The 25,988-nt window shown below is 39.4% G+C and overlaps 1 protein-coding gene across 1 annotated transcript in view; it reads left to right on the forward strand.

Moving 5' to 3' along the window:
• LOC112961020 (guanine nucleotide-binding protein G(s) subunit alpha) overlaps positions 1–25,988 on the forward strand; it is a 63,069-nt gene that overhangs the window by 7,684 nt on the left and 29,397 nt on the right. The window contains exon 4 of the mRNA XM_026055819.1: positions 14,460–14,557. Coding sequence (XP_025911604.1) covers positions 14,460–14,557 — 98 coding nt within the window. The remainder of the gene's footprint in view (positions 1–14,459; positions 14,558–25,988) is intronic.

Below are 25,988 nucleotides of genomic sequence, written 5' to 3' on the forward strand. Positions count from 1 at the left end.
CATGGTGATGCAGGTAAAACACAATTGTACCTGTATATTTGAATGTCAAAAATCAACTTCAGCCACGATTCCTGAGGATTTTTGATAATTCTGTCTAGCTCTATATCTGTTTCAAATATAGGGTGAGGTTGGATTAGCTGAGTTAGGGATGGTATTTTTATTCTTGTTCTGCATACCAGACAGTGGTTAGGATATTTTCTCCATCCCTAGTACCAGCTATAATAGTGGCCTCTTTCTCATCCTTTTCTTTTTGCTCTTTCTTTTGGGAAGAGGAAAGGAAATGCTCTCGTTGCCTGAGCATTTTTCTTTCCACGAGCAACCAGTTTGAACCAAGCGGCCAAATAAAGCCTATTTATTTTGGGTCATAGTCCCTTTATAATTCTCTGGTTTTAATAAAATATTCAAAGGAACAACAGTATTTGCCGCTGCCTATTTTTAATTGATCTGGACTCAGATGAGTTGGATGTAGCTCCTGAAATGCCGTAATGACTTTGGAAAGGTTGCATTCAGAAGGTAGTAAAACCAGAATATTAACTTTTAGAGGAAGACATAATTGTGGAATTACTCCAGCATTTGGCCCTCTAGATCAAGGGAAATATATATTTAGAGAAGGGATGATTTTCAGGGTGTGCTGCTGCTGAAATTGTCTGCGGGTCTTTTGGTCCCGGTTTATTTTTTATTACACTGCTCCGCTGTAGTTATTTTGACTCTCCCGCTGCCAGTGCTGCTGAATAGTTTTGCTATGGTTTCTGCGTGGTGGYTTGGAGGCTGCTTCCCCACCACCGGCTGCAGCCATCGGTCCCTCTCCCCTCGCGCCGTCCCGGAGCGCTCTCAYGTGCCCCGAAACCTTCCGTTGGGTCCCCATAGTAAATCAGCCCATTGAACCGATCCAGGTTAAAAATAACCCGAGGAACCCTTCCTCCGTCTCTTCTATTTTGGGGAGGTTATTTTTAACGGCTTTGAGGCCTGGGTGGTGACGTGGGCTGCAGACGGTTTGGTGCAGCCCAGGTGGTGCAAGCTGCGGTGCCGAGCGGTGCTGAGCAGCTGGGTCGGAGGTGGGGCAGGAATTCCGCAAAATGGCCTTGGCACGGAAATCCTCAAGAAAATACAGCCTCAGTAAGAAAAGGTGTGAACGGGGCTCGCTTTGCTCCCCGAAGTGTCCCTTAGTTATGTAGGCAGCAGGACAGAATTCCCGCTCTCTCCGCRTAGTTGTGCACCCTGGTGTACGTAGGGATGGATATATTCTTATTCCTGTCTAAATACAGCATGGAAGAGGAAAAACGCTTTTCGAGTTTGACAGCATCACTAGCTTTATAATGTAATGACAAACATACTCACTTGAACAGTTTTCCATGAGACTATCTCAAATGTGATAGGTTTGGGGTGTGGAAGTAGGAAGAACGCTTTCTCGGCTGGATATGCCCACGGGAAGCCAGGGAACAGCGGGTTTTCCCGGGTGCCTGTATAATCCCGTGTGGGGTTTGGGTAGCTCTCACAGCAACAAAATTGGCGGCTTTTGCCGTTTTGGGCAAGTCACTTTTCTGTCCTGTATACTTTTTTCTGCCCTGTATGTCTTGTCATCTATGCAAATAGTGGTAATATGTGCATCTTGGAGATTTATTTAAGCATCCTGGGGTGCAAAACTGATTTTAAAAAAATAGTAATAATAATAATGTGGATTTGCAAAGTATTTTAATGCAAGAGTTTGTCAATAAAAAGGAATGGGAAATGCTACAATATCAGGGAAGGGGTGTGATACGAGAGCCTCTGGAATAGACTTCACTTCCCCTTGGTTGAGTCTCCATTATCTTATCTTCACGGAGCAGTTCCTTCTAGACRGACTTTCAAATAATTCAGTTCAGTCTGTTTACCTGATCAGAGTTTAACAAGACTGAAACAAAGCTATTTTTCCTGCCCTTTCATAGTAGAAGTCAGTTCTTGAATACCGATTAATTAAAGGGTTCTTTGGGAGCTTGTTAGCATAGGGTCTCTGAGACAGACAGGCACTTTAATTCATTTCTGTTTCTCATAATTGAAACGTGTATAGTTACTAATTATTTGCAAATGACTCTCAGGAAATCTTTGATTTTTTCCACCCGGATGGATGATACGAAACTTCTTTGTTGCCGATGAATAGCAATATCCTGCGAATTCTCGCAGTGCCAACCTGCCTGTCTGACGTAGGCGGTCACTGATTTTTTCAGTTTCAGCTTTTCTTCTACTTCAGCCTGCAGTACCGTAGCTTTTAGTTGGGATGTGAACTAGCCCATTGCATTACACTAAGGAATGCTATGTTGACACAAAGCTTTTTTTTGTGAAAAATTAAAATGAAATTATATCAAGACTGTACGTAAAGTAGCATCCGACTTRCTTGGTGAGTAGAGGTTATTTTGATAAGTAAGTAAAAGCCAATGCTATTAAAAAACTTAGTGCTTAAGGTTCCCGAATGAATTTCTGGTGGCCGCCTTTTCGACAGCAGTTGTCACATCGTCGTTGCTCGGAACGGCCGGGTTTCGGGTGGGCGCGAGGTCCCTGCGGGGCCGCGGCGGYGGCGGCAGCGGAGGAGAGCGGGTGCGCGGCGGAGGCGCTCCGGGGTGCTCGGGTGGGCGCGCGACGGGGGCGAAGTCGGTGCAGCCGCTTCCAGTAGCGCACACCGCCCTGCGCCTGCTGCTCTTGGTCCGTGAAACAACGATGGCTTTGGTAGTTAYGCAGGAGAATCCGTAATTTATGGGAGGTTTTTTTCCTTTACTAAGGGAGAATCTGATTTTTTTWAAAAGGTGATTCTGTAGTAAAATATAGTCAGGAACAGTGTGTGCCTATACAGTAAATCTTTAATATAGGAGGATATTTCTTTTTACACCTAAGTGTAAAGCTATTTAAATGAAGAGAAAAATATTCATGCCGTATATGTTTTGACTGCCAAAGTTTTCCAGAAATTCAAAACACTGACTAGGAACCTGGACTTCRTTGAAGTGAAAAACCATCCGTAACATCCTGTAGAAGAAAAATACCACTCTAGTGCGTTCAGTTTGCTACAATTCAGAAAATTGTCATTAGGAATTAAAAAATAGAGTAGCTTTYTTATATGAAAAGAAGTAATGTCCATGAAAAATACAGTCACTGCTTCCACAAAGCAGAACGCTGTAGTGACCAGAAAGAATTGCTTAATTCACCAGCTACAAAAAAATGCTGCCTTTCTAAAACATATTTTGATAGATCTTTAGCTAGAATTATTTACTAAATGAAGTTAATATGCTGTTTTCCTTCATGTAAATGGAACTTTCCAAAAGAAGCTATATAAAGTTCATGGATAAAAAGAAAATCTAGAAAATAAGAAAATGGCAATTCATATCTAGTGATGAAGTTTTAAAAAAAAGTGAAGATAATTTTTAAACATTCTTAAGATATTAAATAGCATACATTCATTTATACCATATTCACCTGGTTAGYAAATTAGCACAGAAAGACTATATGTAGCTGGAAATCAGCACATTTAATGGATGCCAGCTAATGAGCATAAAGCGTCAAAAATATAAAATATTATGCAGTCTAGGTTTGATTTAGATAATTTAAGTCATCAGTATATGTTTTTGCTTTAGTATAAAATTTGGTTCATCTTGTTCGATAGTAATGAAGGTGTTTTTTTGTCAATTTTTCTAAAGTCTTGTCCCTCTCTCCTCTTCCTCAAATATAGGTTGTCTGCTAGTTTTCACCTTGTTTTAGGATTTTTTTTTCTTTTCTTCCCAAGGCATAGTTGGAACGTAAAAGTCAAGAATCTTTTTTTCTGAAGAATATTTAAAAAAAAAAAGAAGTGGAAAGATATAAACTAGCACTATATTTAAAGCAGCCATTTCTGAAATTATTGTTAAGCCTGCATTCGGTAAAACAGTTTATRTTTTTAGGCCAGACTTTCAGAAGAACAGTGAGAATGTGATACTTTTTGCTTATAGACTGAATTATGAGTAATGTATATTTAAAAACGAAAAACCAAAAAAAACTGATCTGCCTTCTGACTTTGGTGAAGAGGGATGGGAGAAAACATAAGATCCAAGCAGCTTTCCTAGTGAGCATCGCTTTTCTGTATAGCGATGAGTCTCTTGGCTGCTTGCTGCAGTACGTCCTGCTGCACCTGAGTCTTCTTAAATGGGGCAGCATCTGTAGGAGCAACTCTTGCCCCCTTGCAATAATCCAAATTATATTGCCTGTAACAGCAATTTCTAACTGCAGTGGAAATGGAGATGCTATTAGTTCATATGCTTCAGTTTGCTACATGCATTATATAAAACATATTTTGTGCATGAAGTGAAGATATTATCGTCTAGAAAATTGTAGGAATGTGCCCTTTGAATTCTGCAGTGTTTTCCCTGAGCTATTCGTGTAGTTCAGCCGAAAATCCCATGAAGTATTTCTGTAAATCCAGAACTTTTAGGTGATGACATTATCTGCACGTCTTTTCCATAGTGTAGTCATTTTTATAGTACAAAAATAAAAAAGCTTTTATTCTGCTTTAATATTTCTTTAATTAGCATCCAAAGTAATTGCTAACGCTTTGTTCTACATTTGTATTTTTATCTAGTAAATTCCCACCAGACAGTATTTATAGGTTCATAAGTTCACATTTAGAAATTCATTTGAAGAAATTGTGACTTAATTCATATTGATACACCTTCTTTTGCTTTCCTTGCAGCATTCTTAAAGTACAAGAACAGAGTAATTCAATTTATGTTGAAATAAAAGTGCTGTCAACTGGATTAAGCAATAAATAGGCATAAATTTCATATAGAAATTCTTAAGCTTTTTCTGGTTTTGATCACAGTAAGAGACTCACAAAATTTTGCTGTATGTGTAGATTAAATAAAATTTCACCTCTGAGCCCGCATGGCATTGCAACTGTTGGAAGAGAGAACACAGACAATTTGCCCGTTGCCCTGTGGACCTGTCTTTTGGGCAATAAAAAAAAAAAAGCCTTCTGGGCAAAAAGTGTTTGTAACTTACAAAGATTAGGAAATGTGGTGGTAGACATACCTCTAAAAAATCTTGAATATGGAATTTTAGTTTAATTTAATTGTCTCAGATGACTAAAAGATGAGCTCAGATTAGCATGAAAGTAGCTACAAGGAAAAAATGAAAACTACTGTGGTGAATTTTACATTTTGATTCTTTGAGGTGTTCTTACGCTGCTGTGTTTTGGGTTCCAAACTCTGCATGGGATATTTATATCTCAGCAAAACACTTTTCCTTTTTAAACTGTTAAGTATTGCTAATGCTCTTAGATTAAAAGGCTGTTTGTTTTGAAGAGGAATTTAAATGCTGGTTAAGCATTTTCATTTACGCATCAAAAATATTTTCCCGCACGTCCCTCCATGCTAAATTTAAAGTCATTTTTTGTCGTTCTGGTACAAAATACAATATCCCGTAGTGTTGCAAAGTTGTGCAAAATAACCATTTTGCATAGTCGCCTGTGATTTCCCAAAAARCGACTTTGAGGAAGGTGCGCGTGCAGACGAGGCAGGTGCCTGGTGTGCGTCCGCGAGGCTCGGCCCGCACCAGGCGCTCTGCGCGAGCCCTTCGCCCGGCCCTTGCGCGCGTCCCTCTCTACCTCTGCTTGGCTACAGTCTCGCCTAAATCCACGTGTGCTCGCTCCTTATCTTTTCCCGTAGTGTCCTGCTTTGCAGAAAACCAGCCGGTTGGCCGGGTTTTCAACTCGCCTTTGGAGGGTCGACGTTCCCAGAAATCTTCCGGGCTTTTTCATAGCTTTTGATGGCATCAATAAAAACATCTCCGACAGAGAATAATTTTATCTTTTTCTTTACTTAATTATGTTGTGTAGATCGCTGTAGGTGTTTTACTTGGGTTCAGAAAGAACAACTAAATGAAACTGGATTTTGATGTACTTAAAATATGGGGTGTAAAAATATGTATTAGATTTTAAAGTAGCTTTCTGATCAGAAATAGTAATCCTTCTTTGTAAGCACATACCTAAACTATCCTATAGTGCTGATGGAAATTTCTGGCAAAAATAGTGGTTTTCTTCCCAACCTGAAAGGGGGCATTAAGGTTGCAGCTTAGGCCCAGTGCAGTCCCGTGCTCAGCCCGTTACCTGCAGCGCCATCCGTTCCCTGCAGTTGCGTAGTGTAGTAAGGTCACTTGATCGGACCATTTGTTTTAAATTTACTATATATTCATTACACAAAAAGCAACTAAATGATGTAGTATCAAAGACATTTTCCAAATTCTAATTTAAGGCTCAAAGGAAATTTCTCAGAGGTTTTATTAAACCTTCCTTCTTAGTCAGAGTTCTGTGAAAATAGCTGTCTGTTGCAACGTCTCCAGTACCCCTCTCTCCTGCCCCAAGAGACAGCCGAAATGGTATAGGAGGCTTTCTGTGAGCCTTTTATGCTATCAGTACTCTTAATTCATTAATGAATTGCCTTCTTTCCAAGTATGAGTATATTCTGAAGAAGCAGAGAAATATTGAATCCTTGGTTTAAAATTACAGGGGAATTTTGACAAAATGGGGAGCAGAGTCCATATCTGCCAACTTCCCTTTTAATGCCTTAAGAAAAAGCACATTCTTCCTCTGTAATGAGAGTGATACATTTTAAATAAAAGCGTGGAAGAATTAAATCTGAGCAGTGCTCAGATATCACCAAATTAATCTTCTGCGGTATCTYGTGAAAGTAGAAATAAAAGGGAAATATTGTGGTATTATGCCAATGAGGCCTTTCAGCCAAAGGCACTCTGTAGATACAGGGTATGGGCTTGTGCGGGGGCCCCTTTTTTTCAAATACTGAGGAGTTCTGAAACTCTTAACAAAGGGGGAAAAATAAAATTCAAACTTAACAGGAGTTTCTTAAACATAATTCCCTTCCCATCATCCGTTCCTCTCCTTGCAGCCACATCTAGTTTAAGTTGTGCTACTAGAAATGTGAAGATAGATACTGTAAGCAAAAGCCCAAAATATTTCAGCATCATTCTTGCTTCTAAACATGAAAAACTATTGATAAAGAGATTGCAGCGTTGCTGAAAGTATTTCTGACTCGGTTATGGGAAGTGCTGAGTGCTCGGTCCTCTCCCAAAGAGTTTTGTGTTCAGCGCTGGCCACGCGCCAGGAACTGGAGACTCTTCAGCTCTTTGTAGGTATGTGTTTCCTTTGTGATACCATCGGCATGTTTTCCCTAAAATAGCAGGCAATAATTAACACTTGTTCACACCATTAGGAATGCAGATGTTTCTCTATCCAAGTAAGTGGCTTATACTGTCTGCTTTGACAAATTCAGCACGTTTTAGTATCTCTGCCCAACCGTAGGGAGCCTGGCAAGGTGTCGTTGGTTGCATTTAGTGAAATGCGGCAGTGCTGCTGGCTATCATGCAAGTAAACTTCGTGTGCCCTCACTTTTTTGAATATGTAAAGGAGTTTGGAACCAATGGTCAGGGTTGTTTTTAAATGCTGAACACCTTGGGAAGCAAATGTCTCCAAGATGCAGTTTTTCAGTTAGAACCTAAATTTGCCCTTTGCTCACTAGGTTTATAAGGGGATGACCTGTTTAAAACTCTTATTATGAAATGTGCCATTCCATGGGACACTGAACTTTGCCCAGGAATTGAATCCCAGGTTTAACCACAACATTGTGCAATGGTTGTACACACCTTCTAGTAGGTGGGGGGGGGGGGGGTTCAGTGGCATTGACTTTTGCTGGAATTAGTAAATAAACTGTTCTAATGACAGATCCACCCTGCATTATATGTTACAAAGAAAAGGTAATGTTGCATGTCCATGCTAAGGTTCCTGTGAACATGGTGTCATAGTTGCAATTACTGTGCCAACATTTTTCCCTGCCAACATCCTAATGCCTATAAAACATTGCTTCATAAACATTTTAAAAAAAGGTCCCTTGAGTATTTATATATTTGGAGGGAACAAAGCCTTGTAGACAGTATGTCCAGTTTTTCTCTTTCATTTTCTACTATTTTATCCTTTTAGAATGCCTCTCAAAAGCTGGTCTTGGTTCCTTATTTTTTCCCAGGCCTGGAGTTTGTCTCTTGAGGATTTTTTTTTTTTTTTTTTTTTTTTTAACAACCAAAAAACTTACTCAACCTCCTCAAGTCCTTTAACACTTTCTGTGGCTTGACTTTTAATAAAGCCACTGTTTACCTGGCTGTCATTTACTCAACTTGTCTAAGTTTTCTAATAAAAGTAGGTTTTTAACTTGATTAGACTCTGCATTACCGCTTCTCTAATTCCAAATTCTGCAAGTAAGATCTCTCTGGAATGCAGTACAGTTTTCCGTTCATCTCTTGTACACAATGATTTCAGCTGATGGGTTTTTTTTTTCCGCCAGAGGTCTGCTTAAATTCCTGTAAGTGAGTGCAAGCAGTTTAGAGATGTTGCCTATTGATTCATTATATTGGGAAACTTTCAGCAGTTGGAGCAAAGGGTCTTCTAATAAATAAAATAAATACTTAAATGCATGTATTTTCACATATGTATGACTTTCTAAGCATTGCAGTGTTCTGGTATGATGAGAGACAATTCTTCCTAGTCATCAGCAAGTCACGGTCCCTGATACTTCACTTATCTAAATAAGACCTAAGGAGGTTTTCCCAGCCTGTGGATTTTCTCATAGTTTTTATAGTTTCACAGAAGGCTGTTACTTAGGGATTATGCCCAGAATTCAAACTATGTCCCTGCCCAGTGTGAATACATTCGAAGTCAGACCCTGCTGGTTCTGCTTGGATTTGTGTTACGTTAGTGTAATTTTAGGGTTCTAAACAGATTTTTGCCTCTTTAGAGTTCTTTTAGCACCATAAAGAGTGTAAAGTCTGGTCTGGTGGTAAATAAATGCTATGGTCTTAACATAATTCTTAGCAACTCACTTCTCGCCTTACTTGGTGATGCCATGCTGTCATCAGTTATGTTGACTTTTGTTGCTTTACCCAGCTTCAGCTATAGTTTAAACAGTATCTTGGGTATGTGTTGTGTAACTGCAACTGTTGTGKTTTTTTCTTTTTTTTTCTTTTTTTTTCTTTTTGGAAAATGACTTAAGCTGAATATTTTTTCAGTTTTAAGCCCACATAGGGCAAGAATGGATAACATGACCACAGTTGGCAAATATTATGGATTGTTTGGAAGCTCACGTTTAAATCCTGTTTATCATAGAACATCATCTCAGACCAAGCTGATATTTAGTATTTTTTGTTTATTTTAGCTGTTTTATTGAGTTCCATTATATAGCACAAGGGAAACCTGTGATGCTGCTGTGGAGTGTGTTACATGAGAACGTGCCAACAAATGAATCAGTGTTATGGAAACAAGAAACAGGCATGTAAGGACTAGTTTTCTGGCTATTTCTTTCCAGGAAACTTGCTTGCTACTTCTGGTTAGTGTGTTGCCTAACTCATTGTTTTTAAAGATCTTACACAAATTAGAACTACTTAATTCAAAAAAGCCTCTGACTGAGCTGATTTTTCTGGTGGTCTCCGAAGCCCTTTTTTCGCCTAAATACGTAATGAAGTGTGTGTTTTTCCTTGCCTTCCCTGGGAGTGCCTGGGCTACGCTGCATGCCTCAAGGGGATGCTGAGAATTTCTTAGGGTTTTTGATGTTGTTGTTGTTAAGTATTATTTCACAGTCTTGATTTGTATAAGTTTAATTTTGTATGCGTGTGTGAGAGATCAAAATCTGTTTTTAGCAACTAGCTAGTATGTCCTAACTCCAAAATCAGTTGTTTTAACGTAAGTGGTCTTCTGATAAAGCTAGAGTGGAGCTCTGTAAGCCTGGTTTACATTTCAGCAGCTTTTCACTGGTGAGCACCTTCCTGGCTTGCAGCTGCAGGCACTGGGTCAGCATCAGCCCCTAAAAGCATGAAGATGTTTTTCATATGGTCTAAAGACAAAAGATTACTTAGGAAAGGTTGTTCGTATTTGGCTGTCACAAGTCAGGTAGTTGAGGCTTTAAAAAAAAAAAAAAAAAAAAACTACTGCTTTTTAATGCAGTAATCTATTACTCATTGCTTGCTGTAGATCCTGATTTTGAAATGCCAATAAAAAGTTCAAAGAATGTGGACTTGAATTTTTTTTTCCAACCCACATGGACAGTTAATAACCATATTGAAAAGGTTGCCTAAATACTGCCGGTTACCATTCAGATTAGCAGGACAGACAGAAACACAAGTCTGATCTGCAATATTAAATATTTTATTGCTACTTTGGCCTAACAAGGCAGAAACACTGATCATTATTCCATTATTGTAATGCAGGTATTACCTTGGGGTTTCAGGACTGTGCCGAAACGGGGGGAGGGCACTTCCGAAGGGTTCACGCCTGTCCTGTTGAGCTAGATCCCAGGCTGTTGATTATCAGTGTGTTCCCGCTAGCGCCAGGAGCTGCATTTACTTTTCTTCCCGTTTAAGAGCCTCATTGCAGGAACTACTCCAAATGTTTTTTCCACAAGGTATGATGGAGTTGATAAGTTGTTTAAAATAATTGTTTTATTTCAGTTCTATACCAGAATATCATAGTTGTAGTAGGAAGTGGAAGTGAGTGTTGTGTCTGATTTTTGGTGCCGTTAGGAGATTCATCTTCCATAGATGGATGGGCCTTGAAGAAAGTGTGTTTGATTGTCAGGACATTTCAGCCTCCTTGGTGTGAAATTTGAGCATTTCTGTGTTGTGTCCGTGCCTTTTTATTGATGTGAGCCCAGGCAGATACAGCAATATTAAAAAACGAATTGTATAAGGTGAGAAGGTCTAGATACAGCAATATTAAAAAATGAATTGTATAAGGTGAGAAAGTCTAGATTTAATATACAAGGACAAGCTGCCCATGGCCATTAGTAAAGGAACCATAAGACTGATGTTGGAGTAGAGATTGCTGTGAATAAAAAGGCATCTAAGCTCTAGAATAAACTTTTTAGTGGCCTCTGAATAAGGAGAACACTGGGTTATTCTGACATCTTAAAAAATCGTATACCGAATAAGCCAGGAAAATTATCAATTACATATTTAGTAAAATGTAAATAACCCAGGAAATTAATGGCAGTTCTGCCTATTTTGTTTTTTTCATACACACTTTAGGATAACCAACTTCAGGGACAAGAGGAGTTGTTAAGGAGAGGTGGGCAAAAGTACAAGAGGAGAGAGACCATATAGGAAAGGGAATCCATAAATATTTGTTGAAACTTCATGTTCTGGCTAGAGCCAACAGAGTTTTACTATACTGTGGCATTTTTCATTAAGGCACTGTTTCTTTTCACTTGAAATATATGTTTGTAGCTGATGAATAATTTTTATGCATTACTGCATTGTCTATAATCTTACCTTTGTTTAGTTATTTGCTAACTTACAGATATGAAGGTGAGATGAGGGTAATTTGGGGATATATTTAGAGATAATTGGCTTGGCAGATGCTGACCCCGGTTTGAGGTAGATGTCTATTTTAGACAAGTTGTTCAAATAGCTATCTGAAGTCTGGTGCAACTTATCTTCTTTGGGTGGGAAATTTGGATGGTTTTTGTCTATCCAATTTTGTTGTTGTTTAAACAGAGACTTTTCGTACAATTGCCAATTCTGTTTCTTTTTTCAACTAAGACAACTTCCCAGCTTTGTAGTAATAACTTAAGTGAGTCATAAGATGTTCTATATTAGTAGACTCCTGCTACTTTTTTGAATAAATAAATAAAGCCACACAAAGATAGGTTTGGTTCAAATACAGTGAGATTCTGGAGAAATCTCTCTCTCTACTTTCTCTTTCTACTCCTTTTTGCTTAGGAAAGACATTTTCCTCACTATCCTGTGCTGTAGCTGAAGACTGAAAGTAGTTGACTGGTCTTCCAGTTGGAGGGGAAAAATAGGAGGGCTTGGAAATGAAAGCATCAAATGAGCATAACTCCAGCAGCAGCAGATAGAAAACCCAGCATTAGAATTAAGATTTTGGTTTATCTTTTACTTCCTTTAACAGCAAATGGTCATATGACCTCTTGATACTTAAAATTGCATCAAATCTTCCTATTTATGAAAGAAATTAAGCTGGTCTTTTTGTTCATGAACAGATCATAAAAGGGAGAGGACAAACTGAAAAGATATAGCTAATACTATATATAAACTTTTCCGGGGGGGGGGGGAATCCACCATAGAGAGTATTTTTAGATATGTTGTGTGAATTTGTGTGCATGCACAACTAGTGAATATTCCATAGCAATAAAGGTGAGATCAAATTTGCATTTCTTAGGCTGTTTCTGTCTTTGATATTCACAATTATTCACTCAATCCCATGTGCATCTTATACCTGTAAAGAAAGATGAAGGCTTGAAAATCCACTAAATTTACTTCAAAATACCGTTAGGCATTTTTAAGATGCCATTTAAAGCTTCTGCTGTTCAGGTGCATTTCAGGTGTTAGTTAATATTCTGGTAGGAAAGTGAATTTTTTAAAAGAAATTCTTGAGTGAAACTTTGGAAGTCACATTTGGATGTGACCCCTTTCTTTTTACCACGCTGATAGTAAAAGAATGCGAGACGCTGATATCCCGAGAGAGAGAAGGATTCCTAAGCTACGTCACTGGAGGGACCTTGAAGCAGTAAAATGGCTATTTAAAATAATGCATTCTTTTCTGTAAAATATTTCTCAAAAAAAAAAACTATATTACAGCTAGTTCAAAGGTCATATGCTGTCCTAGATGCAGAAAGGTTGGTTTGGAATATGGTACCTGAGCCAGTTAAAAATCAGAATTAGAGTATTTAGTCCAAAACACTTGAAAAACTTTGAGACATAGCCAGGAAAAGTCCATGGTCACTGATAAAAGTAGTGCACACAGTGGTCTGTGTATTTAAGTTACTAAGCTCCTATTCTTCTAAGTTTATTCAAAAGTTTTTGGATTGATAGCCAGAAATATGTGTATGACACGCACCCATGTTGGAGCCAAAGTGCATCTTTTGTATGCAGAAAATAATGATCTTATGCGTGTATTTTTATACTTGTCTTACAGGTTCAACAAAACTGAAGCATTGCGTTTTTGATTATCTGCTTTCCTATCTTGGTTTATAATATTTAAGGCTGGCATAATCACAACACCATCTAACTTCGTATCAACACGTTTCTTCTGAAGTTACTGGGTTGTAACACTGCAAAAGAGAAAATTCTGTAAACCCTTGGGGTCATGTAGTAAGATATAGATGTCTGAAATTAATATGGTCCTGTGACCATATTGTCCCTAGAGATCCCCACTAACTTGGAAAATGCAAAACAAGTGAAACCTACTCATCGATTCCCTATAATTTTGCCACAAATAATCTGTATTTTAAATTTAAGGACTAGATTTTTTTAATCTGTAAATGGATTTCTGACATTTCCAGGGCTATAAATTGGAGCAATATATCATATTAAGTTTAGAAAAAAGAAAAACATTTTTATCCTAGGCTGATTTTGCAGACTTTAGAACAGGCTAGATTTTGCTGCGGCCCAGATTAAATGCATCCAGGATATGTTTTTAATTTTTGAAAAATTAGCTTTCAGCAGATAAAGTAAAACACAACTTTGGAATAATAATGAGTATCTTTCCATGAAAATTAACGTGCCAGTCATGAATACATTATATTTTTTCAGGTGAGGGAAGTGTCCATTTTTAATCAAGGCAGTAATCAAGTATAGGCAGTTACCTTTGCTTATAATATCCTTGTCACACATTCCTGAATCTCCATCATGTATCTCTATCATACTGAGAAGGACTCACAATGGGACAAAATGTCAAAAGAGAGGTGTTTGTTGTTGCCATTTTCTTGCATCCTCATGGCATCTTTTGTTTGATTCCTGCCCACACCTTGTGTATATAGTTGGTTAAATTACCACTGCAAAGTGTTGTTATATTTTAGGAAACTTTWAAAGTTTTTTTGCTGGAGAGGCATCCTTGAACTCTAATCCGTACATACATGAACAACAGACTTTAAAAAAAAGAAAAAAGAGAAGAAAAAAAGAAAAATTACCTGTAATTGTAATTTCCTTCATATCTTATGGATAAAATCAATAGTTTCTCGTGTTTGCTACCTTTATGTAAGAATTACTGAAAAGTAATGTTTTATTGGGGGAAAAAAAAAGATTTTGACAGTTAAACGAACATAACGTCCAGCAGAATCATGAATTAAAGAGCAAACGTTACCAGACAGTATTGCGTATGAAAATACCAACAGAATTGTCAGCAACAAAAAGTTAAACCTTCTTCCAAGAGTCAAAATACAGTTGGACTCGATCAAAATGATTGCGAAGCAGTTCTTTCAGTTGTAAAGTGTTATAAAGATAAGACAATTAAGAAACCCAACTGAACTTGCAGTGAGTTTCTACAAGATGTTCCAAGTTTGCTGTTAAATACGCTACCATTTAACATCTGTTCCGGTGCTAACGGGATGTTACCCCTGCCAGTTTTCTTCATGTGTAGCCTTTTTTTGCTGATCATATTTTTACTCTTTCAGGAGTTTTATGAACATACAAAAACACTTTGGCAAGATGAAGGTGTGAAAGCCTGCTACGAGAGGTCTAACGAATATCAGTTGATTGACTGTGCGCAGTAGTAAGTATGGTTTCTGTTCTGCTTTATATTGACTGCTATGTACACATTTTGTACTGAATGTTAATAACCGCRTGCTTTGGACGGTCCTGGTGTTGATTTCTGTTGTACCTTTGAAGAAGGAATGTAGGCTACGTTGTGAATTTCTGTTCATTAGCCGTTCAGAGAACTAGCAAAAACGGGCTTTCAGTTAGACGCCTAGTAATAGCTATATTGAAAACCTTGTGAATGCTTTAAAATGGTCTTAACACAGACTGAGATCTTAATGCAATGGACAACTTCAGTGTCTCAAAGTCCAGATTTCCTRCTACTTCCACTTAGACCAGTTCCTTTCCAAATGACAGCAAACTTCAGATACTGCAGCAAGTGTTAATAGGTGGGAAAGTACGTTAGCGTGAAACAGGTCCGTGTTTGTAACTTTTGCTTTTAGCACAGTTTGTTTATCTGAAAACAAAGAGATGGCAGCAACCAGAAACCTGTGATCAGTCACCAGGACTTCTGCTTGTGTGCCTTCACGCACATATCAGCGTGTGATTCATTCCCGTCTGCTATTTATACTACTGTGATAATTAGTATTGTCATGAGAGAGACTGCTACATGTTTGCAGTTATTTATCATGCGAAGTAATAGAGTATAGTTCAGAATTTTATTATTGCAATACGTTTGTGATAATTGTGATGATTCCTTGTGATGATTCCTGGTGTTTTCATTATGTATACTCAAGAATTGCAGGGCTTAAATGTGGAATATTAATGGCTAAAACAGCTCTTTATTCATTTATCCTCTGCTTCTTCTGGAGAAGCTGAAATAAGTTTTAGTAGTCAGGGAAATGCAGGCTTCTTCTTTCACATGATGATGGAGGACTGGAATATTTGTGTCTGCTAGTGAGTCTCTTAAAAATGAAAGCACGTGAGACAAAATAAAATTCCTAAGGTTCTTTTTTTGGTTTAGGTAGACTTGAAGGAAAATCAACAATTAGCTCTGCTTGAAAAGAGACCAAAGAGATAATTTTACTATGACTTGCACAGCTCCAGGTCTCTAGAAGGCTCTTTGAAGTTATGCCATTGTTTCTAGTATTCCTTTGTTTTATTTGTAGCAATGTCTCTTCCATTAGGTGACTAATGTTTGGTTGTTTGGTGTAGATCTTTCTGCAAGTTCAGCTGCTACAAAGTAAAAGCTACTCAAAAATTCTGGTTTTCTGTTTTGTGTCAACTATCCAGTAAGTTCTGTCTTTGTAGTGTAAAGCTAATAGAATGAGGCGAAAATTGATAGAATAGGGAAAAACATAGTTTTGTTTCTGATGGTGCTTGGTTATCCGGTTAGTGTTTGTTAATTGTCATCTTCTGTGATCGCTGAAGAAATAGGTAATGCTACACACTTTTCTTTTGTATTGCTCTTTTTTGGAAGAGGAGAAAAATTTGTTTTGCTCTGAATGTACAGAAGAGAGCTAAAAATTACTGTCATYCCTGACTGTTGGATGTTGACTTTTGCGTGGGTCAGCAGGGGAATGGCCTTAATGGTGGTTTTACCATCCTGCTCCATCTAGTGGAACACTGAATTTTACATCATGGCCTGTGGGACCAAAAATAAAACTTGCACATTGCCAACAAATTACAGAAATTCTTCTAAGATATCATTTTTGTCTCCATCTTAAAAATGCTWTGTAATTTAGTATTTACTCAAATTGGATGTAGAGGATAGGGCACTGGTTTCTTATGGAAGGAGCTTTGTAATTGTTGGTTCTTGTCCCCTCTGGGGTTTGTGATGGGGCATTGGTGTTGTCTTTAAGATCAGAATATGCAAAGGGAGAGGGTTTTTTAACGGTAAAATGTATGCTTGGAAGTTAATATCACTTTGAAATTTTGTGCTTGTCCTTATCATACTAAATTTTCAAGTGACCTGACAAAAATTACTTCTAGTAAAATCTGACATGACTGATGCCATGAAATTAACCCAGTGACCACATTTTTAAAAAATGCACCCAAGGCAAGCTGAAATTTATCAAGTGAAGACTATTTTAATTTGAATGTGCAGACTAATGTCATTAGAGGTAATAGGAATTAAAAGAGAAAGTTGAGCCAAGAACAGTGTTGGAGTGGACGGTTCTTTCACAGAAGAGTCTTAGTTTCTAAATATTCCCCCCTTTTGAAGGTCCCTGTGTAAAACAAGAAAAGCATACTTAAAATGGAAAGCAAAAATGTTGATTTTTCTATTTCAAGATAAATCCAGCTTCCAAAAAATCCCTTTTTCCTCTTGAAAATGGAATGTATTTTTAAATATTAATGGATTCTGTACTTTGTAAGTTTCTTTAAAATTCTAAAAAAAATTATTGTTCACAAAAATCAAATATCACTTTTTATTGCTATTTGTAAATTTTCCTTTTAATTACCACCATCTTTGAAGGGTGAATTATTTAGTGTAAAGTTTGTCTTCAGTTTAACATTCTATATTAAAAAAAAAAAAAAGCATTTTTCACTCTTGTAAGTTATATAGTTATATATAGGAACTTTTGCAAAGTATAGCACAAGTAAGTTGTGCTGGATGTTTCAAATCAATTTTGTCTGTTTTTTACTAGGGCACAGTCAAGCATGTTTATCTTCCAGGGGTTGATTTGGCTTTCAGAAATGTCAATAGCAAAATGAAAGCATTTCTGCCTCTGCCCAGCCCAAATAAGATACATATGGGACTTCTGTAGGGATCTTTAAGAGTCCAGTAGAAGGTTCTTTAAAGTCAATGGTTTTAAAGCATGGCGTAGCTTCAGGATGTTGAAGTGTCTTGAAAAGAAAGGCACTGGGGAAATGGAGACTTGTGCTCTTGCGAAGCTCGTGCTAGGACAGAAAGTGTTCTTGACTAGTCAAGAGCTCTCCTGGATGAATACACACCCAAAGAAAGGTCAGTTTTTCTTGCTGTTTGACCTTTCCCAGGGAAGTGGGAATGAATATTAATTCTCAACCTAGTGTGATGTACCAGCATAAGTAGGACGTGGGTATTAAGAGAATCCAGCAAGGGTATTTCTCACCCATTCCTGAACAGTGRCTTACATACTGTAGGGCTTCATGCTGACTAGCGTGTGTTTGCCTCCCGTCGTTCCTCCCCCAAGTTCCTGGTTGAGTTGACTCAGAGAAGAAGACTTTGCCCAAAGCCGCGGGTACCATCTCAGCTTTCCACTGATTTGCAGCTGTGACCTTTGGAGGTGTGAAGTGGGAGGCCTGGCCAGTAACTTCAGCTGCTGGAGAGCCCTTCTGGTAGCCTGTCCTCCACCCTCAGCCTCCCACCGCGGGCAGAGGTCCCTTCGGAGGGGCCCGCTTCGGTTTAAGGAGTAGCTGGCTCTGCTCATGGTGAGCTTCGCTGCGCTTCCTGCCTGCGCACGTTTTACAGTCGGGAGAGGCAGAGCAAGGGAAGGAGGCCGTTTCCCTTTTCTTAACCGGACCTACTAAGTAACTGGTTTCAGTTCTGCTTTCAGAAGAGCAGCGTCTGGGAGATTGGCATCTGTTTTGCTCCGGGAGCGAGTATTTTAGCTGCAAGGAGGGAGCAAGATGTTAAGAGGAGACCAAGTTTCATTGCTCTTGCCCTTTCCACGTACAGTGGAGAGGGCGGGTGTTTTTACCAAAGCTGCCGTGTGAGGCTGCTTTAGGCTACTAATAAATAGAAGGACACAGAATTGGCTAGAATACAGAAAACCCCAAATGATAATAAATGATCTTCGTCTGAGGATCTGTGTGCTTCAAGCCTCACAAATATCCAGCTGGGCAGTCAGAGTAAGTAGGCTCTCTCGTGTACAAATGCGCTGAGTGTAGCACGAATCTTCCTTGTGGTCCTGGACGACCTCGGCCAAAGCCTATGGATGCCCCTGAAGATAACTGCTTTGATTCCCATAGTCTTTGGGTGAGCCCTGTAGCAAGGCACGTGCAGAGTTCGGATACATGAGCCTCCTAATGCTTTTTCTGCATGGGTAATTATTAGGCTGTGCCCACAAATATATGGATTTTTGCTTTAGTTATCCTTGGCTAAATTAGGTTCCTTGGTGAGGAATCTGACTTTTTTTTTCCCCCCCTTCATTTTACACTGTGCTTTCTCTGGATATTGTCTAGCTGAAACTTCCTGGTTTTGGCCAGGGTGGAAAAGGAAATAATGCGAGAGACAGTATTTGCAACCCATTTCACACCCTCCGCTATCAGGAAGGGCTGGAAGCAGCATGAGGGAGCCTATTCTCACGCTATTTCCGGCTCGAAAGCCTCGCTCGCCTCTCTCCTGCTGCTGCCATTTCGGGGAAGGAGAGCGCGGCGAGGCTGCCGCTGTAGGTGCGGCAGGTCGTATTTCTCCAACTTCAGCACCCACCGAGCCGCGCTGATAGCTTGAAAGTGTGCCAGGCTGCTCCAGAAGAGTTTTAGGAGAAATCTTTTTTTTTAAGATGTTTTTAAAATACTTACCAAAGAAAAGGAGAGAGTGCAGCTATTAACTGACTGCTGCGCAGAACTGCAAAAGGGTCAGCACATGTGGGCGTACTGCTTTTTTTTAGTTTCTTATTTGTTATGGGGTGTAAATTCTTTGTATTTTAAGATTTATGGTGTGTTTTGTTTCTGGATTTGCTGACTTGCAGAGAGCAATTAAGAGCTCCAATTTGAGTACTTAATGATTTTCTCCCATATCGATTTCGCTTCGTGACAGAGCTCCCTTCATGGAGCCTGTAGTAAGGTGCGATTGCTGCAAGCCTGTCCTTTCTAAAGAGTGATTGATTTATCAGTCGTACTGTTTGTACAGTTTCTTATCCATAGGATTTATTAATTTTTACTTTTTAATTTCTTTCCACTCGATACGATTTTGGCTGAGTGATTCCCCTTGCCTCTTCCATCTCTGCGAGCGATGTCTGCATAGTCGCGTTCAGCAGCACAGGAATTTCTCTGGTCCATATTCCTGGCATACGTGAGCTTCTTATGGACATTAGCTATTATGCTGTTAAACATTCCTGTGAGGAAAAATAACACCCTTATCCCCTGTTGCTGATCTAAAACTGAAACAGGAGAATTGCAGCTTGCCTACTGCTGCGTGAATTCTTTGGCAAACCGAGGAATAGACCCGGATCGGCTCATTTCTAACCCGTTGTCTCAAGCAAAAGCCGCCTGCCTTTGTTCCAGAGCGCTTGGAGATAACTGAATTAAGTTCTTGTCCCTACACCTCTTTATCCTGAGGAAATAGAGGTTCATGTCCTGAACAAGGTTATGTTTCAACTAAAAGACAGAAAAAATAAGTTATATTTTCTCCACAACCCAGCGGGGTATTAGTTGCAGAAAGAGGTTACCGTAGATGACAGGAGACACAGTAACACCTGTGTTTGTGTGGCTTCAGTGAAGTCGGTACCAACAAAATTGTGATCTGAATCCAAATATAGGTAGTTGAATTGCACTTGACTACTTCAAGTGTCTGCCCTTTCTTGCTGACCATTGATAGCAGGGATGTGCCTGCTGGCAAGTGCTGTGAAAACCAGATTACCTAAATTTAGCCAATAAATGGATTATGAATCCAACACATGTTCCTTCTGTTGTCACAGCTAATCATAAATTCATAATTTCAATCCACCCTCAGCCCCAGATATACTTCTGTCTCTAAAATAAATTACATTCCTATTTGAAGCAAGATAAAAGGTGTCCTGAAATGGCTTGTGTGTTTGAGTCTTCAGAGTTAGGAGCACGGGTAAAGGAAAACGTTAGCGGCGATGAACCATTATGGCAGAGGGACCCTTACAAGTCCAAAATGTGAATGATTTAAGAAGTTATGCCATGGACTTTTGAGCTGCATGTGATATGCACCACGATATTTTAAAATGGTTTAAATGTTTGTTCCAGGAACCTGATTTCTCTCTCCACTTTCTCTCATTGTGCCACCTGCTGCCCATCGCCGTCCGGCGTTCGCCACGTCGGTTTCTCCGTTGTTCTGCACATCCGCTAAAGAGCAAAAAGGAACGGCACGTTAGCTGGTGTAACTTCCTTTCCATGCCTGAATTTTAGGGACGAGCCTTCAGCCGAAGGCAGGGCTGTTCCCATTTGAGATGGGCGTAAAAAGGCTGCGTTGGAGCTTCTTCCCTTGTTTCTCCACCAGGCCGGCATCCAAACAGTCACCCTTGCCTTTGCGTTAAGTGTATCGCTCCCTAATGCCCTTAAGAGTAAGAATAAGCCGTGGTGCAATATTCAGGTGCCCAATTTTGAGAAATGAGCCTCCGTTTGCACTAGAGGTTATGTTTGCTTTCGCAGGCAAAGGAGCCTTTGCTCGTGCAGCAGCTGTTTCTTTGTCGGCAGCGGGTTCACATGCACAAAACATGCTCAGGTTAGGCGCTCGTTTGCTCGTATTTTGTTTAAAACTTTGGTATGAGTTTAACCATTTTATTTGAATAAAATTTGTCAAAATACCAGTAAATTTTCTCTGTAATCGCAAGTAGAACTCCAGGTGATTTGTTCAATAAATTGCTGTTTTCCTCTCTAACTGAAAGATAACTTTAGTTTTGAATAGCAAAAGCGTATAAAAATAGTTTGATGAAGATAGGACTAAATAACAAGCACACTGACATTTTAGCCAGTGAGGAACATTGTTTTAATTCCAGTTCATAGTTTGCTCAGGATATATCCCTTAGCTAATATTTTACTTTAATAGTCTGCTTTAAAACTAAAGTTGATGTTATCAAAGACTCTGAATACGCAAGTAGCTACTGCTGTAGAAATATGGGAATGATGCAGCTTCATGAAATAATTCTCTACTAAAAGTACTTGGCTAAAATTTAGACTTCTATGGACAAATGAGATTGCTCTGTAGCCCAATTTCTTGATGTGTTTGTGTATACTGTAAAATTAACACCAAGTTTAAAATAATAGTCAGATGTTATGGAAATATAAAAGTTAGCACGAGTCGCTAAAGAAAATGACTAGTGGCAAAAATGGCAAACAGTGTKGTTCAGTAAAGAATATTATATTTGCATCACCAAATAACTTTGTTTTATGTTTTAATAATGTTATTAATATTTTAATAACTATTAATAATACAGATGAATGACAAAACATGAATAAACCATGAGATTTCTTTTTCAAACAAAGAATACAAAATAATAATGAGCTAAATTTTTTAAAGCAATCAACAAATGCGTATTGTTGTAATTGCTTTCAAGTTGGTTTGGTTCAGTATTGCCTGAACTTTTTAGTCAACGTATTTCTGGTACATATGTGTGTCTGCTTTTTTTGTTTAGTGGCATTGCTCTGTATAAATGTGCCCATTCAAATGCAGTGGAGTTTTTTGCGGGTGAAGGGGAGAGTTGAAATGAGATAGAGCAGAAGATGGAATATATGCCAAAAAGTTGTATGAATTTAACTTTTACCAGTTTCTGCATTTTAATGGCAATAGGCTCCCCATTCCTTCCCACCCTTCCCCTCTCCCATTCCCAAAGTTTATTTGGTGAGACCTTAGCGGTGGTAAGAGAATAGGATAGAAACACGTGAAACTATATATCTGTTGCCTGCCAGGGCTTTTGGAAGAGATGTGAAAATCTATTGGTCTCCTGCTGTGTTGGTAGGTACCAGCCTGGTAGCAGAGTAAGAACCAGTGAACATGCCAGCAAGGGGCTTGTTGTCATACAGGTAACTGTGTGGTTTGTGTGCATGCGGACTGAGGCTGAATTTACCCGAGTTACTTATGGAAAACAGTTAAGATGTCCCTTTCCACCTTGGAAAGTAATGTTTCCAACCTTTATTCGAGATACACTTATTTAACATCACTTTCATATGGTTGTTAATTCATAGACATGTTTTGAGGATGGGGCCAGGTCAAGTGCTTTAGCGGGATGTGTAAGGTCGGTGGCAATTTGTAAAGTTTAGAGACTTTGTAAGTCATTTTCGGTTTAATTAAAATGACCAATACTTTTCAAATGAATAATCTATTAATAAACAAGATTTATGTATGCATTCCAAGTCCTGACTAGATGTTCAATCCATCGTGAACAGTCAGTCGGTGTTGTTATAGGCTTGACACAAAATAATTTATTCATGAAATTAGTATGCTGCACTGTTATGCAAGATCATTACATATGGTTGCTAAAATTGCATTACTACACAGTTTTGTTTTTCTTTTATGACTGGAAAGCTTAAGAGAGATTTAATAGCCTGGATTGATCCTTACAGCAGCTCTCGTAAGGTCAATGGAGTTTCACCCAGTGCGAGTTGAGTTTTGTGTCGTTCATTAACAACAGGTTTCCCAAACCGTGTTGATTGTGTGGAGTCATTGCTGTGCTGTCTAAAATCCTCTAAAAAAAGCCATCCATTTGTGGAGTGAGGTGCTCTCGGTACTGTAGCAAACACCATATTACGCTACTAGTTTAAAGCTGATGACAAACACATGATTAGCGTGTTTACTGCAAGATAGACCCGGTGCTTGGCAAGGTTTGGCATGCAGAGAAAGTAAGACAACTGGTAGAGCCACATGGACTAATCGAAGCTTACGATTCTGTGGCTTGCAGAGGTCTTGCAGGTGGTGTTGCTCGCTCTTTGTTTGTTTTTTGTTTTCTTCATCGTCAAATTTGTTTTCACTAGGCACAGAATATACTTAGTTATTATGGAGAAACTATATAAGAAGTGTTTTGTATGCATCAAATTCACCCTAAAAATAACCCTAACTGCTGCAGGTGAAACTTGTGCTATAATCTGTGTTCTACAAAATGCTTATGTACTTTAGGTAACTTTGAACAAGTAAGGTAGATTATTCTTATTACATACGCAGTAATTTTTTAATTCTCCGGCTTTTGTGAAGACAGGTAGTAGTCAGTCTGTGTGTTAAAATTCATTATTTAGAATGAGAAGTTCTAATAAAAGTGGAGTGGTTGTATTTCTGTAAACTTTCAGGTTTTCATGCACTTAGGGTCTATTTGCATCTCCTGAAGTTTTGACCTTTAACTTAAAAAAAGTAAAATTCCAGCTGCTGTTTTAAAAAAAACAGAGCAAACAACATCCCAAATTATTAGCAMCAGTCTTCCTTTTAAGAATGATTCAGTCGTCTTGGATTACTGTAGCAGTGTAAAAAGCGTGGCTCTGAAGTGTCAACCAAAATGACTGTGGCAGCTCTTCGTATTAGTTCCTGAGAATTAGTTTTCGCTCGCCCTTTCCTCCCCCGCTGTCGCTGCCTCCCTTTGCGCAAACAGAAGCAGCCCAGTGCGAGGTTTGTGCCGAGCGGCGATTCGAGCAGCCGGACAACGCGCCGGAGCGCCGGAAGAGAGGACTTCCCCACGGCTCGCGCGGCTGCCGCGAGGAATCCTGCCGAAGGAGGATCTGCAGGCGCAAAACACGGCGCCGGCTATAAATGCAAGCTCGAGGAAACGAGAACGAGCGTGGCCTCGATTGCATCATTTTTTGCCTTCCCTCTGTGGCAGCCGGAGCCGCTCTCCGGGCGGATTCGGCAAGAGGCCGGGCAGTGCCGGCGCGCGGCGGCCGCGYTCCATTGGCTGCGGCCGGCGGCGTTTCCTACCGGCCGCTTCCCAGGGAGGCTCCCAGCCCGGCTGCTCCTGGGAGAGCCGCTGCCAGCGGTGCTGCTCCTGCAGCAGCGGCAAATGGGGATGATGGAGCAGGTGTGACCGGTAGTTTTAGGATTTGGCATTTTCTCGCCGCTGTTTCTGGATGGCTGCTGGAAGTTTTGGCCTGACCTTGGGACCTGCCATTGCCGGGGCTGGCCGTGAGCGAGCGCTGCGGCTGGGGGAGCGCGGGGTTTTTATCGCTCCTGCTCCAGAGCTGCAGAGAAGGAACGTTTCAAGATTAGCAGCAGACAATTAGGAGAATGCTTTTATCAAGCTAAGACCTAAAAAGATATTGTAAAACCTCATTAAAGACTTGCTTAAAAAAGACATTAAAAGCAACAGTCTTCCAAAAGATAGGAGACCACAGGCAATTTCTGAGACAAGGGTGAAATCAGGCCAGTACATTTGCTGGGACAGGGTGAAAGCGCCAGGTTTGACTCCCAGTTCTTCCCAGGGCTGGAGCACTGCAAACACCTCGCTGTCCGTCCCGACGGGAGGGAGCCGTTGCCATCGCGGATGCTCTGTACAGCACTCCCTGTCCTTCAGATAAAGCATATGAACCAGATCTTTTATAAATCATCTGAAATATTCTTTATAGTATGCGACTAAATTATTCCTAAATGAGCTGATAAAGAAATTGGTAGCTAATTTTAAGTATGATTTGTGCAAGTTGTTTTCTTATTTGGTAGGCAAGATCTCATTGACAGATTTTGTGATTTGAAACACCATTTCTGAATTGATTACATTATATTATACATTGATTTTTGTATCTGAAGAGTGTTAAAATTGGTTGTTATAGTTAAGCACAAGTCTGTGATAATTATATTTGCATTATGATACACTAATTCATCAAGAAGGATATAACAGATAAGGCTAAATTGTAGTGTATTCATTATGCAAGCAAGGGTTTTACCTATAGGGCCTCTAATTTACACTTGAAATGTGTTGGCTGCCCTGTAAATTTTCTATTAAGGCTGTTAAGTACCTTGGATACTCTGCAAGGTTCCCCTTCCCCCAAAGTGCTTATGTAAACTACAGCCCGAGTAAAAGCTAGCAAAGAGCTATTTTTAGCAAGACCATGCAGCTGGGGGAGGGTAGGAGCCTTGGGTCGCGTAGGAGGGTGTATAGCTAAGGAGAGTATCCTTTCGGGAGCTATATCCAGCCCAGACCCCTGGCTAGGACTGTATGGTTGGTATAGAGAGATTTGTGTTTTTTACAGTAAAAACAACCAAAACCTGCCTGAGCGAAGTGATTTTTTCTAAATAAATGCAAATAATGATGTCCACTTAAAATCCCTGCAAATGGCATTAATTTACCATTTTTGTTCATGTTTTGTCAATGTTGATAATACTTGTGAAGTCGCTGAAGACCATGTCTGGAAAATGCACTGTCTACCATTTGCTCTTAAGGCATCTCGGTTGAATTGAGTTACTCATTTGAGTTATAAAATCAGGGACAGTTTGGAGAAATTGGGCATCTTCAAGCTTCGTGTCCAGCAAGACAACTTTTTACCTAAGATAGCTTATAAAAGAGTGCAGATGTACTTCCTTGGATAGTCTTTCATCAAATTGAGTCTTAACAGTGAACCGATCTTTGTTGTATTGAGTCTGTGGTTATTTTATTGGGTGTTTTCCATAGCTCTGTGGAGCAGGGTGTGTGCTGTGAAGAAAACAGAGAGTTAAGGCATAAAGTCTCTGGTCTTTTCCTGGCTCTAGACCAGACTTGGATGTGACTTAGTTTCCCCATTTGCAGATTTGTATAGTACTTTTCTTCTTCAGGAGGGGTATAGAAGCTCGTAGCTGCAAAAACCCTTGGGTGATTTTGGATAGTGTGAGGTATTAAATGAAGCTGGATGAGTGAAGGATGTTATTGTGCAATCTTTCACAAAACTGA

This window comes from Apteryx rowi, unplaced genomic scaffold (genome assembly GCF_003343035.1).
Source record: "Apteryx rowi isolate R43461 unplaced genomic scaffold, aptRow1 scaffold_0, whole genome shotgun sequence".
In the NCBI taxonomy this organism is placed as follows: Eukaryota; Metazoa; Chordata; class Aves; order Apterygiformes; family Apterygidae; genus Apteryx; species Apteryx rowi.